Consider the following 13,940-nt stretch of genomic DNA (forward strand, 5'->3'; position numbering starts at 1 on the left):
TGAATATCACAGCTATATAGTTAGCTATATTGGTAATTTTATGTGCAACCACAAACGAAAATATAAACATGGGAATTTTCAGCTATTGGCAGTTTGTAATGTTTGTTGAAGGGTATATGGGAACATATTGCACAAACTAAATAAATATAATGCTTGCTTTGCATTTGAAAAAACCTTTGTTGCACAGTGAAACACTGTAAAAACTGTTAACACCTACTATAAAATCTGTACTTTATAATAGCATGAGAACCACTAGCACATTACATTAATTTGGCAGACAGTTTTACCTGGAGATATATATTTACGGCATAAAAATGTAACAGTGCATGCACAATAACCATTTTGTATTTAACGTTGCAATTACTGAGCAGCAAGTACTACTAATATCGATACACTATCCAGTATCAGCATTATGTTCATGTCGTGTGCATGTCAGACGGGTTACTTCATTTGCTGGATCACACGCTCAGTTTTTACCATTCAGTCTGTCACTGAAATCAAGAAATCGTTAGAGGGGGAATTAATTCTCTCTTGCATATGTGTACCGGGTGTACATAGCTTAGTTATAAGGGTAACAGTAAAATGTACAGTGCTATGAAAACCTATTTGTCCCCTTCCTAATTTCTTTTTTTGCTTGATCTTCTCACACTTAGATGTCTCAGATCAATAACAAAAAAAACCCATATTTTTTATATTAGCAAAAGATAACCAGAATAAATACAAAATACAGTTTTTCAATGGTTATTTATTAAGGGGGAAACTTATTTAAACCTACTTGGTCCTATGTGAAAAAGTAATTACAAAGCAATTTCTAAGGACTTGGGACTCCACAGAACCACAGCGAAAACTATTATCCACAAATGAAGAATTCGTGGAGCAGCAGGGAACCTTCCCAGGAAGGAACATAAGACTAACCTTTAGAGAAATTATTCTGTGGACTGATGAGACAAATCTTTAACTTTCTGGAAAGTTTATGTCCTGTTACATGTGACCAAAACTAACACACCAACAATCAAGCATGGTAATGGTTTTGTGATGGTTTGGGGCTGCTTTGCTGTTTCAGGACCTAAACAACTTGCTGTGATTGACAGAACCATGATTTCTGCTCTCCACCAGAAAATCCTGAAGAAAAAAAGTCCTGAATCCCAAGGTTGTGCAGTAAGACAATAATCTGAACCGCCTCAAAATGAAGGTTTTGGAGCGGCCTAGTCGAAGTCCTAACTCAAGTCAGATTGAGATGCTTGGCATGACCTCAAACAGGTCGTTGGTGTTTGAAAACCCTGTAATGTGGCTGACTTACAAAAAAGAATTATGCAAAAGATAGTTAACCAAAATTCCTCCACAGACATGTGAAAGACTCATTGCCAGTTATCATAAACACTTGACTGGAACAACCACTTAGTGTAGGTTTAGGGGGCAATTACATTTTCCCATAAGACCAGATAGATTTTACTAACCCTAACCCCCTCCCCCACCTGTTAATAAATGAAATCATTATTTAAGAACTTAATTTTTGTATTAACTCATGTTATATTTGTCTAAAATTAAAATTAGTTTGAGTTTCTCACAACTTTGTACCAGGCTTCATGAGCCACAGACCAAACTCCCGTGAAGGCCCCGGTGTGCTCATGCTCCATGCTGGCTCTTCGAGTGGACACTCCCCCATCTTGGCTCACACACCCTCCGTGCAAAGACAGGAGCGACTGCCACAGGCTGTTGAAACAGGACAACACAACTTTCAAGGTAAGTACACCAGTCTCTGTCAAAACACGGAGCTGTTATTCATTCACTTAGCACTTCTATAATTTGGCCTCGCTTGTGTGTACAAACTCTGGCGAAACTTGGCGACCTTGCTTTAGTTTTTCGGTGAACTGCAGGGCGCAGTAGTGTTAGCCCTGCAAGCTAGCGATTACACAAACTTAGCTGCAACACCTCAAAGCTAATGTATATGTATATGTGTATTCATTTATTATAGGCTATTTAGTACATGTTGGCTGAAAAAAGCGATATAAAAAACCTGTGAGATAACTATTAACGTCAGCTCGATTCTTGCTGACGCCTCCGGAAAGTTGTTTAGGTTTGCTAATTTGAGCTAGCAAGGACAACCTACTTCAGCTTAGTCACTGATGAAGTTTAATAAAAAGCGTTTAAGTGTGTTTTACAGGTGATTTAAGAGGATTGGTGTATGTTTTCTAAACGTCAGTCAAAACATGTACCTATAGCTGTTAACGAGCCGCTGAAGCTGTGAACGCTCCTCTGTGATTGTTTGGAGCTGCTGTTGCACATACATATACAGAAGTACATGCTTTATAGCTCTACAGTTTAACTAAAAATGAGCCTCACAGAAAAAGTATTATTAAAACTTCTGGATTTATTTCGGGAATGCTGTATTATACTGCGGCAGTTGTTGCACAATGTACCTAATACATTGGCAACCGAGTGTGTATTCACAACTCATTACTGCTGTCAACAGGTGGAGAGGTAATTTGTGAAACGGCATCAGAGGAGGGTCCCAGTAACAGAGTAACCTACACTCCTTCCTCTTCATCAACATGGGGGCTGCGGTCTCACGGTGGAGGGTTTGTATTCAAACCTTTATTAACCATGTCATGTGAAACAAATTACAGTGCAGTTAGTTAGTGTTACTTCTGCTTTTTGATAGTTTTGAATCATTTTCAGTAAACTCTTACTTTGGAAGCATGACTTTAACAGGCACCATTTCTACCACACCAAACGTAATACACAAGCAATGATCTCATGGTTGGATAGATTTACATAAATTTTGTATGTCTAAACAGTACATCTGTGTTCTAGTTGGCATGACATGATGCACATTTGCATGATCAGGGTAGCCTGTTAGTAATAGAATAACACACATAATGCACGTACAAAAGTAGGAAGAAGAAAAAGGAAGTTTCCAGATCTCTCTCTCTCTCTCTCTCTCTCTCTCTCTCTCTCTCTCTCTCTCTCTTTTTTTTTTTTTTTTTTTTTTTAAAGTTCCTCACAAAGAGCGCTATTGTTTTGGAAATCGTAATTGTACAATACCTCTTATTCAAACTTTTTGTCTTATAGGCGAAACCATCCACTGTGGAGATTTTGGAAGGAATTGACAAGGTACGCTTAACCTATTAAAAAAAAACAAAAAACAAACTCTTTCAAGCTACAATATGAACTTCCTGTCTTTTATTAATGCAAATCTATGATAAATATTGGTTATTGCACAATTGGTTTTTATGCTCAATCAAGGCAGATTTTGATGCAGAAAAAATGACTTAAATGTGTTGTATAAGCACCGACCTTCAGTGACTGCCATAGCAGCTCCTTATTTGCTAAGTGATAGAGCTTTACTGCTCTTCTGCATTGCAGCCAGTGTCAGACTATTTAAAGATCCTGTCCTTGGAGCACGGACATGATGACATCTTCCTGTCACAAAGACATCAATGACATTGAAGTTGCAATGCAATGGGTGTTGCTGCTTTTTGTTTAGCTTCAATTATTCACCTGTGAAAGAATATATATATATGTTGTGAGCGTGTGTGTGTGTGTGACATATAGCACACAGCACATTCGTAAACACAAACAGACCACTGTGAGGTTAAATGTGAGACCAGCTTGTGCTTAGAGTGACACACACACATGTTACAGTGCAACCATAGTGGCCAAGAGTGGTCCCATTTTTGTCCAGTAGCTATTTTTAGAATATGTAGTCAGCAGCCTGAAGCAGTGGTGTCACATTTCAGTTTAAAAAAGCATAAAGTACCTGTTTATGTGTGACGTAATAATGGTTGAGGTGAGAGAAAACTCATGTTCTGACCAAATGATTCATTTCCAGTTAAACCCTATGTTAGATTACACATCTCTTTAGTCTTGTGAGCTTAGGTTATTTGCTAAAATGTAGTGAGAGAAATATCATAAAGGGAGTGATGCAAATGCTGAATGTTGGATGAAATTCTGCACTTAAAGTTTGCATCTAAGAAAAATAAAACTGTTCCAGTATTTATAACCCTAATGGTTCCCCACTGCAAGATTGCATCTAGCTGTTTTTCCACAGCATCTTACTGCATTTATATTACCTTCTATTAAATTAAATTAAGATAATGCAGGATCATGCCCAAGTCGTAATGGAAAAGCCTGTTGTGAAATTTTCAATACAATTTTATTTATATTAGACCAAACCAAAAGGGCATTTGAGGCCTTTTATTTTATCACTATAAAGGCAGAAATGCAGTGATCACTTGTGAGCAAGCACTTAGCTACAGTGGAGAGAACAAAAAGAAAAAGACTACCTTTTAACAGGATAAACCAGACTCAGGGAGGCAATCTGTCTACTGGTTGGGGTGTGAGGAAAGCAAAAAAAGCAGACCACAGAGAGACAGAGTCAGTGTGCATTTGCATTGATTCTAAAAGTCTAGGAAACTTGGCACAAGTTTTCCAAAAGATGTATTTGGTATGGTGGCGATGGGGCTTGGTTCCAAATGTTCAGTGCATGTTAAATTGGGTTGTGAACTAGTTAATATATAATCAAGGCCATAGCTGGCTCATAGTGGGCCTTTGAGGGGTTTCTAGTCAGTGAGTCTGTTACATGAGCTAACTGAAGAGTGAGCTTTATGCTGTTATTTCTGGCTGACAATAAACCAAAATGTATGTTTTGTGTAAATGAAACCCCACTTCAAAACAACAACAACAACAACTCAGAATAACTTGATACTGATTTACAATGACTTCCTTCTTGGGACACAAGTGGACTTTACAGTGTCCTTGTATTGTCATAACATTACCACACAAATAGCAACAGTTTTTTGTTTTGTTTTTCTTCACATCCATCTCTGTAAAAAGTTGTAAAAACAGCAGTTTGCGTACAACATTGAGGGGGCTCTGAGCCTAAGAATTTCATTGCCAATGTTATCTGTATGTGACAAATAAAGCTTGAAACTTAAAGTTGATGGCATGTAGAAAACCAGTTTTAGTAATGATCCAAAATAGGTGAAATGGCGTTAACAAAATGTTAATAATTTTCCTAATAAATATATAAACTGCATTTGAATGACTTGCATTACATGAGACTGAAGTTAAAATATGTTCAAAACATTAATGGTTATTTTTATAAATATGTTAATAGAAGTTTGAATATAAAATGTAAGTTCAAACTCCAGTTTTGTTTTTTTAATTTTTATTATTGATCCTTTCATGATCCTTCCATTTTTCTCCACAGGGCATACAGGTTCTTGAAGAATATAGTGAGAAAAATCAAAGGCAGCTGAAGATATGGGTTGGACGACTGCTTCTCTACTCGTCGCTTCTCTACTTGATCACTTGTGTAGTTGTGTATTTCTGGTATCTGCCCGAACAGTTAATGGGACGGCTCATATTGTCTCTTCCCTTTCTAATAGTTCCGTTATTGTAAGTATAAGAGATAATCTATCATATTTTCACTAAACTGTAATTGTGATTTATTGAGATGGCTGTTTTTTCTCTTCTGTTTAGAGTGTGGTTACTTCGAAAATTGCTGATAAAGTTTTTTTCCAGAAGAACTGAAAAAAATAGTAAGTTTTTTTTCCTCTGTTGTGCAAGTTTTTTTTGTTTTTTTTTTATAAATTTATGTTTAAACAGATGTTGGATTTCCTAACGTTTTCTTTCCAGATGAAAAGTTAGAGGATCTTAAAGCAGAAAAGAGGAAAATAGTAAGTGATGTTTTTATTTATAATACAGAAATACTTTTATGTGCAGTGCTGTGCAGAATTGAGACACTGTTGGATGCCTGGGAAGAAAATTATGAAGTGAAAATAATAAGTTTGCCTGATATGATTTATGTTTACTGATGCTGTTGTGCTAAATTTTATTTGACTCAACTTGAATGTGAATTCTGTCATAATGTCGATGATTCATAAAAAGTTTTGCGAGGTTGAACATGACCTTTTTTCTTCGGGAGCTTTTGAAGATGGGCTTGGCACAATAGAGAACCTGAGAACACCATCTATTACAAGGCTCACTGTGCTTGTCTTTGAAGATGATTTATTTTTATATTTGCTTTTTGTTTTTGATTGTTTCAAGTAGTTATAAAGCCTCTAAGATTGTATGTATTCAGCCAAAGTTAATAACATCTTTTAAACGGGCGACATTCCAAAAATCTAACAAAAGTGTCAGCAATCAGTTACGTAAATTCAAAAACACATTTCAAAACAGATATTGCCATGCATCGTTGCACAATGATCTGTGACTCTACCTAAGTGTGTAATGTAAGATTTCAAAGGCTTGATCATTGAAAGCCACAAAATGTGTGATCAATTATTTGTTGTTAGTGTTTTATTTTTTTCTGTTTAGGGGATGGTGATTTATATTGGTAATTATAATCTTTGCAGTGGTTTAGAGTTTTAACTATAAGTAGGGCTGCTCAATTAATTGAATTTTAATCACGATTACGATCTGGGTTTTCAACGATCATTAAAAATGACTGAGCCGATTATTAGCCCCTCCCTCATGCTTTACTCTCGCGCTGCTCCGTGTGACCCGAGGGAAGCTCGGAAAGCTAAGCAGAAGTTATTTGGAGAGAAGAGTGACTGCCATTGGTTGAAAAGAGGTAAAAAAAAACTTCAGTGGTGTGGAAACATTATGGGTTCGCGGAGTCAGACGTGGATCAAGTAGACACAGTGTGTAAACTTTGCTATGGTGTAGTAGCTGCACCACAGAGCAACACTGCAAAGTTCACTAAACATAGATGTTTACATTTTTCATTTATTTCTTATATTGCAAACATTTGCACTGTTATCAGTATTTGCACACTATTTTATATTATTTTTTAAAGTCATTATTCAATACATTGTTATTGTTAACCCTTTAAAGCCGGTCAGAGCAGCAAGCTCTGTTTTGTGTAACTATTTTTAAATCCCGCTAAGCCGCTAAGCTAGCACAATAAATTTTTTTCCATATGAAACCAGAGGAGTTGTACTTACATCTTATGCCATCAGCTTGTCCTCGGTCACGGTTTCCTTCCACATAAAGTTTTGCTAAAATTGCATAAAAAGCGCTTGCAGGAACAAAAACATAATACTCCAGAAACACGCTTTGCTGATCAGCTGTTCGTAACACTTCCCACATTGAAAAAGACGTCAACGCGAACTATCGCATTTACTGCCCGAAACCGGAAGTGACGTCATTTTCGCGGAAAATGTAGTTTTTTACTTTTAGGCCTTAAAAGCCTATACTGGTGTTTTTATAAGTCATGTTTGACTTTTCTGAATAGTTTCTGTGATGCTTAGAACTCTAATTGCACTGCTGGAAATAGTTTATTTTGATGCACCTGCTGTTTTCTTTGCAAATTTGCATCATAGGATTGTTTATTTTTTTGTTTTTCCTGCAGTATATAAAAATTGCTGTATCTCCAAAATAAAACTGTGAAGACACTCAAAATAAATTTCCTGTTGTTGTAAACTATTTTTTGCAACTTTTTTGTATTTAAAGTTTTGAGGGATAAACCTCTTAAATTTATCCAAGTAGAAATATATGTAAAAAACAAAACAAAAACGATTTTCAATTTTTTTCTAGTTTATTGCACTTTTTTGCAATTAATGTAATTACTATGGACTTAATACGTACATATTATTAAAATATGGGCTATAACAGTTGTATTGATGTATAGCAACTTGAAATGCTCCCACAAATAGCACTACAACATGTAAAAAAAAAAATAATATAATCTCTGGCCGACTTGGTTCTATGGTAGGTCTTAAAGGGTTAAATAAATATCGTCAAATAATCGTGATCTCAATTTCAGTGAAAATAATCGTGATTATCATTTTTGCCATAATCGAGCAGCCCTAACTACAAGTGAAATGGCTTTTACATTCTTTACACTTAGTGTTTACCCACCAACCATTTCATTAGGTGCATCTTGTTAGTACTGGTTTGGACCCTCTTTTGCTTTTCCAACTACCCCATTTCTTCATGGCACAGATTCAACAAGGTGCTGGAGATATTTCTCAGAGATTTATATTCATTTTTATATGATAACATCACACACTGCAGATTTGTTGGCTACAGAACCGTGATCTCTTGTTCCAGCCAATTCCCAAAGATACTCCATTGAATTGAAATCTGGTGACTGTGGAGATGATTTGAACTTGGCCCTTTACGCTTTCTTTTTTTATATATCATTCACTGCGGTGTAAATCCTAGAGGCGATTGCATGGGAAAATTTCAATACATCAGCAGTTTCTGACATACTCAGACCAGCCCCTCTGGCACTAACAACCATGCTGCATTCAAAGTCCCTTTTCTTCCTCATTCTAATGGTCAGTTTGAAATGTAGCGGGTTTTTATATCTACATGGCTAAATAAACTGGGGTGTTGCCATGTGATTAGCTGATTAGATACTTGTGTTAAAGAGCAGCTGAACAAGTTTGTAAAGTGGTTGATGGGTGTATTTGTCAGTGTTGAGAAACTTAAGTCTGCTATGAATATATGAGTTGAAATTGAGTAGAACAGCTCAGTTGGTTTTGTCCTGTGCTGCTACATCCTTGATGTGACATAAACAATGAATGAGTTAAATATAGTTTGGCATTTTTTTTTTTTTTTAACTTGTAGCCTGAAGTCCACTTAAAAAAAATTGTAATTTTGATTCTTCACGGTCCACTCGTAAAGCCAGGATTGACATTTAATGCCTTATAAAATTAGTTTTGGTTATCTTCTCAGCAATTTTCTGTAAGATACTCTAAGCTCTGTGAAGACAACATTTGATTGGTACAAAACCTTGATCCAGTAAACTACTCTTCTAATGTCACTTTAATTAATTGCATTTACTACAGGAAAGAAATAAATCTGAGAAATTGCTTGTCATCCTCTGTCAAGTCTAATAACTTTCAATAATTAGGGCTGATGGATTTTCACACTCTCCATTATCGAAGTAGTGAATGTAATTATTCCTCATATTATATGTAAACATTAAGAAATGTTCTGTACTCACTCTAAATGAAGATGTACAATGTAGTGAAGTTGCTTTAAGGGCTCTTTTCTCAGTCACTTTGACATGCGATGTTATTGAAGGTGATTCTAAGATATTTGTGTGTATTTATAAATGCCAGTTTATGACACACATGATCAGCAAATGATTACTCTGATATGTTAACAGTGATAAATACTTTCAGGCAATAAATTAAAAGATAATTTAAGTTTATTTCTTAATGTTTTTGCATTTATTTCCAGCTTGAAGAAGTTATGGAAACTGAAACATATAAAAATGCAAAAATGATTCTGGAGAGATTTGATCCTGATTCCAAGAAAAATATTGTGAGTTCTTTTTTGTTTTTTTTCTCTGCTGTATAAATTGTCTGATTGCGTTCGGTTTATATATATATATATTTTTATATTAAAGCATGTTCTTGTACACTCCTCTGTTCTGTATGAAGGAGCTTGAATCGACTCCAGTTGCTCCTCAGATAACTCCAAAACCAGGACAAGGTAGCAGTGAGTTTTGAACGTTCTCAGGAGACAATACTATTTGCCCTACTTCGACTCTGGCATTTCCTATTATGCTATTAAAGCATCCTGCAATGTTTTCTGTGTTAGAACTCCGCCATCGGAATGTCATCCCAAAGGCCCCCCCAGTGGTGGTGAATCCTGCAAGCGAAGCTGCTGCCCGCCCTCCTCTTGCCTCCAGGCCCACCTATCCTGGAAGATCTTCCCACTCTGCTCCAGGTGGACCCCCAGAGAGGAGCCTGTCAGCTATAGCTGCTCAGCAGAGCTTGATGAGGAAGCCTGTGACCCCTGGAACACCTGTTCCAGGAGTCGGTGAGTTACCTGCACACAGGGGGACCAGATCATAATGTGGTCGATTAAGGTGTGATTTACTCTTTCCTGGCTCTTTGTCCCCAGTTGTTCAAAGCTCTGTGGTGTGTGTTGTCAGAAAGGATGTAGTATGTTGTACAGTAAGGTAGTGGATAATTGTGGAAATGTATGATAACAATATCTAACTATATGGTCTAACTTTTGTCCACTAAGTGTCTTACTTGGGCCTGAGATTGCAATTGATAACTTTTGTTACTATGACCATAATATTTGTATAATATTTACCTCAAGAGGATATGATCTATCATCATTGGCTGCTTTTAAAGATTGAAAAGGAACAACCAGAAAGATAGATGAAACATTTCTCATAAAGCAGTTGTTTTATATGGAAGACATCTGTGGGGTATAGGGGTATTGAATATTCAATATCAGTAATTTCTGGACTGACCACTCAATAGAAAAAAAAATGCAAATAACTGCAAACAGTAAAGGAAAATGTGCTCCTAGAGTAGTGGAAGCTGTATGCTGTAATTGCCATGTGGAATGCCAACTGTGAGGTATGCATGATGCAGTATTACATTAACTATGATTAATTAGCCAGACCTGCATTTGTTCTCTGGGCAATGGTGGTAGAATCTCACTAAATGTCTTTTAATGCTTAGTGAAATTGCCTTTGGCATTGGGAACACCTCACAAATGGTTTACATGAGTTGATGTTATCACCTGCTTCTGCTGAAAATTGAAAGTGAAAAGCAATTTGATACAAAGAGTCACCACAGAGTTTCCATATGTTGGTAAATTAATAACCAGCAGGATACTGAGACTCTGCCAAGTCTCACAGAAATGACCAGTCATCTTCCTATGATTGCTCTTGATGTTGGATTATATTAATTACTACTCACCAACGCAGCAGGGATTCGGGACGTGCTTTGCAAGTGCGATCCGGTGTTAAGACATTAAGAAAAAGAGGCAGCTTTTTGTAAAATTAATCATGGTTTGTGCACCACACTATTTCACAGATTTATTACTGTAAGCAGCACCTGTTTACTGAAGTATGCATTCCAAGCTGCAGAGTGCATCTAACAGGCAAAGATGCTATGCTTTAACAGGGATGCACCCCCCAGGCCCACCGCTGGCCAGACCTGTGATCCCAAGGGAGAGAGGTGCTATGGACAGAGTCATAGAGTATCTTGTTGGAGATGGCCCTCAGAACAGGTAAATAAAATGGGAAAATGAGTCTCTTCAGTAATGCAGTAAAGTAAATGCAACCTGTGTATCATGTCATGAAAAAGTTGTAAACATCTGAAGTGCATTAATTTGATAAATATTAGACGATCGGAATATAGCTGTGTTGAAATGTGTAAATGAATTTTTTAGGCAGAATCTGCTTTTTTTTTTTTTTTTTTTTTTAAATGCCAAACCATTTAAAGTTACGTTTATTAAACCTTGAAAGAGCTCTTAAAAAGGCGAACTGAAAACAACTCTTATTCTTCTTGCACCGATCCTCCTTTTTAATATATGATGATCATGCTTCCCTTAAACATTAATTTAAACTTGTCCATCATTGCAGCTGCTCAACACTGACTGAAATATAGTACTCTTTTGTAGTAGCCTGCAATAGTTGTAGCTTTATCAGCTAAAATCATATAGTCTGTTTTAAAACAATTTTTTTACAGTTTGTAGTTGTTTTTTTTTATGTTGCACATTACTTTATCTGGAAATTTTAAATCTACTTTGTAGATTTGTGTTAGGAGTGGTAATACTGAGTTATCCAGTGCCTGTTCACATGCTATGTAATATCTTACTAGATTGTTTGTTTGTTGTTGTTGTTTCCCTTCTTCATAGATACGCTCTCATATGTCAGCAGTGTCTGTCCCATAACGGCATGGCATTAAAAGAAGAATTTGAATATATTGGTGAGACTTTGAGAATCACAGCACACTTTGTCAGTCTCCATCAAACACTGTGCCTTCATTTGCCCTCTAGCATTTGGCAGCATAGTATATCATATGGCTCTTAAATGCCTCTGCCACTACCAACTCCTGTAAGCAAAAAGAAAGCAAGATTGAATATGCAAAGTAGTGCTACACATCAATCTGAAATGTTTATGCATCTGAGGCATTTTTTTCCCATTGGTTCATATTCATGTATATTAATCTATGTCTGTTTCACAATGTATTAGCATGGTTACATAAAATATATGCGTGGGGTTTTATTTGTTTCTTTTCAGCCTTTCGATGTGCGTATTGTTATTTCTTGAACCCTGCAAGAAAGACGAGGCCTCAGGCACCCAGGCTCACCGAGGTCGCTGGTAACCATAAGATGTCACCAGAGGCGACTGGTACTGATGCAGATGATAACCAAACTGTTTTAGGTAATAATGAACTGCAAATGTAAATCAAGTTATTAAGGTGTATTACACTAAAATGTTAAATTAATTAATCTAATACAGATACAGATCTAAAATGGATAAAATAGCATTCTTTTGTACGCATACAGTAGTAGTCATTTTCTTATCTTCACCCTTTTAAAAAAAATACTTGTTCATATGCATTTCAAATCTAAACGTAAAAAAAAAAAAGAGAAGAAATAACTGTTTCTAATTATCAGAGAACACGAAGCTTACTGATGTCCCTGCTGGTTCAAATACCCAAGAGCCGGCTATACCAACAGCCACAGAGCCCAGTTCTGCATCAGATGGCCAAAACACCCCAGAGTCGCAAGACCTGCCCTCTGAGAAATCTGACGGAGAGCAAGATTTGTCTGCCATGGAAGTGGAATAAAACAGCGGCGCGGTAATTTCACCACAAGTCAGACTGGAACATTTTTGTTTTCATTGAGGAAATGTAGAAATGATTAGCTTCCAAGTAAATGCCGTAAGTTTGAAGAGCACAATAACAGATGTTAATGCAATCTTCAGCTTACAGAGTGTTCTTTCTTTTGAAAATTGCAATAGTAATTAATTAAACATTGAACTTGCATAGTAGTAGCATTTGATAGCAACTGCCAAACACTCTTATATTTTTAGCATGTTTACAGGTCAATAACAGAGCTATGAGGGTTAAGCTTGTCTCAGTGTTGCATAGGAAAAGTCTCTCTCTCTTTTTTTTAAACAGGGTTTTGAAGGAGTTTCTGTCTTTATTCTAACAAGGTACAACTTCAGAAACAGAAATATTTTGTGGAAAAATTATTTATGGGAAATTATTTATAAATATTTTTTCTATATTGCTGCGCCCTTTTCTGACAGTGTTGAATGGAATACTTTGCAGCTTGGAGGTGCTTACATGTTTACACTACCACTGTACCAGAATGATGATGATGATAATAATAATAATAATGCACATGCACTATGTATTTTTTTGCTAAAGGAGGAAAACAGGTTTGTCAGTCCTGTTATACTGACTGAAGTGCCTTTTTATATGTCAAGTCCCTATTTGAAAACATTGTCTATTAAATGTTTTTACATGTAGACGGTGAAGTCATTCAGCTGTTTTAAGTCTTAAAAGGCAGCGTCTGTTTGCTAAACAAGTTCCCGGTATGTATGTATGTATGTATAAATGATATTAAATAAACGTTTGAGAAAATCTATTTATCTGTGTTCACAATCACAACCACTTTGTCTTCATTGCTATATTTATGAAAGCACCATTTATTTCTGTTGTATTTTAAAAGTGATTCTACATCAGCATTAAATTAACATTTGAGCAACAACATGAGAAACAACTCCCCGGGATCTCTCTAACCTGTATTGTTTCTTCTTGTATATGTTGTATTTTAAATGGGTACCCATTTTCTTCTTTGGCCGTCTTCTCAATCAGGCCCAAATTTAAGCAGTCCGTTTTCATTAGCAGGCCAGTTTTAGCTTGTGATCATTTTATTTTAGCTCATTGATCATTTCAGACAGTGTAAGATAATGGTGCTGACACAGAGCCTGACCAGTCTTGATTGCTTGACCCTCTTCATTTGCAACAGCAAAGTCATTGCGGCTACAAAGTTGTTTTCTACCGTTACATGACCCTTTTCCCCTGAAGATACACCGTAAACTATTGGCGAGTTCAACATCCCACATCTTCTATGGGTTTTGATAATGTATGTTTACAGAGACGTGACCTCCCGGGCCTTGTAATGCATCAATCTGACACCAACAGTAACGCCTGATT

The 13,940-nt window shown here is 36.4% G+C and overlaps 1 protein-coding gene across 2 annotated transcripts; it reads left to right on the top strand.

The window, feature by feature from the left end:
• Positions 1 to 1,588: 1,588 nt before the first annotated feature.
• lnpa (limb and neural patterns a) lies at positions 1,589 to 13,391 on the top strand. 2 transcript variants are annotated; one of them, XM_026145364.1, is made up of 13 exons: positions 1,589 to 1,743; positions 2,474 to 2,579; positions 3,073 to 3,114; positions 5,213 to 5,400; positions 5,485 to 5,543; positions 5,641 to 5,681; positions 9,199 to 9,282; positions 9,402 to 9,459; positions 9,562 to 9,783; positions 10,890 to 10,995; positions 11,626 to 11,696; positions 12,011 to 12,154; positions 12,391 to 13,391. In XM_026145364.1, the coding sequence occupies exons 2-13, from the start codon at positions 2,553 to 2,555 to the stop codon at positions 12,561 to 12,563; spliced, it is 1,215 nt and encodes a 404-aa protein (XP_026001149.1). In that variant the 5' UTR covers positions 1,589 to 1,743; positions 2,474 to 2,552; the 3' UTR covers positions 12,564 to 13,391. The 2 variants fall into 2 exon arrangements, with proteins under 2 accessions (XP_026001149.1, XP_026001151.1); XM_026145366.1 differs by having other exon boundaries at positions 1,591 to 1,743; positions 9,402 to 9,453.
• Positions 13,392 to 13,940: the final 549 nt, after the last annotated feature.

This window comes from Astatotilapia calliptera, chromosome 16 (assembly GCF_900246225.1).
Source record: "Astatotilapia calliptera chromosome 16, fAstCal1.2, whole genome shotgun sequence".
Taxonomy (NCBI): Eukaryota; Metazoa; Chordata; class Actinopteri; order Cichliformes; family Cichlidae; genus Astatotilapia; species Astatotilapia calliptera.

Bases quoted from the DNA above. Each gene is read 5' to 3' on its own strand.
- lnpa (XM_026145364.1), top strand. From the start codon at position 2,553: ATGGGGGCTGCGGTCTCACGGTGGAGG. The intron at 5,544-5,640 runs GTAAGTTTTTTT...TTTTCTTTCCAG, and splicing joins CAGAAGAACTGAAAAAAATA to ATGAAAAGTTAGAGGATCTT. The intron at 12,155-12,390 runs GTAATAATGAAC...TCTAATTATCAG, and splicing joins TGATAACCAAACTGTTTTAG to AGAACACGAAGCTTACTGAT.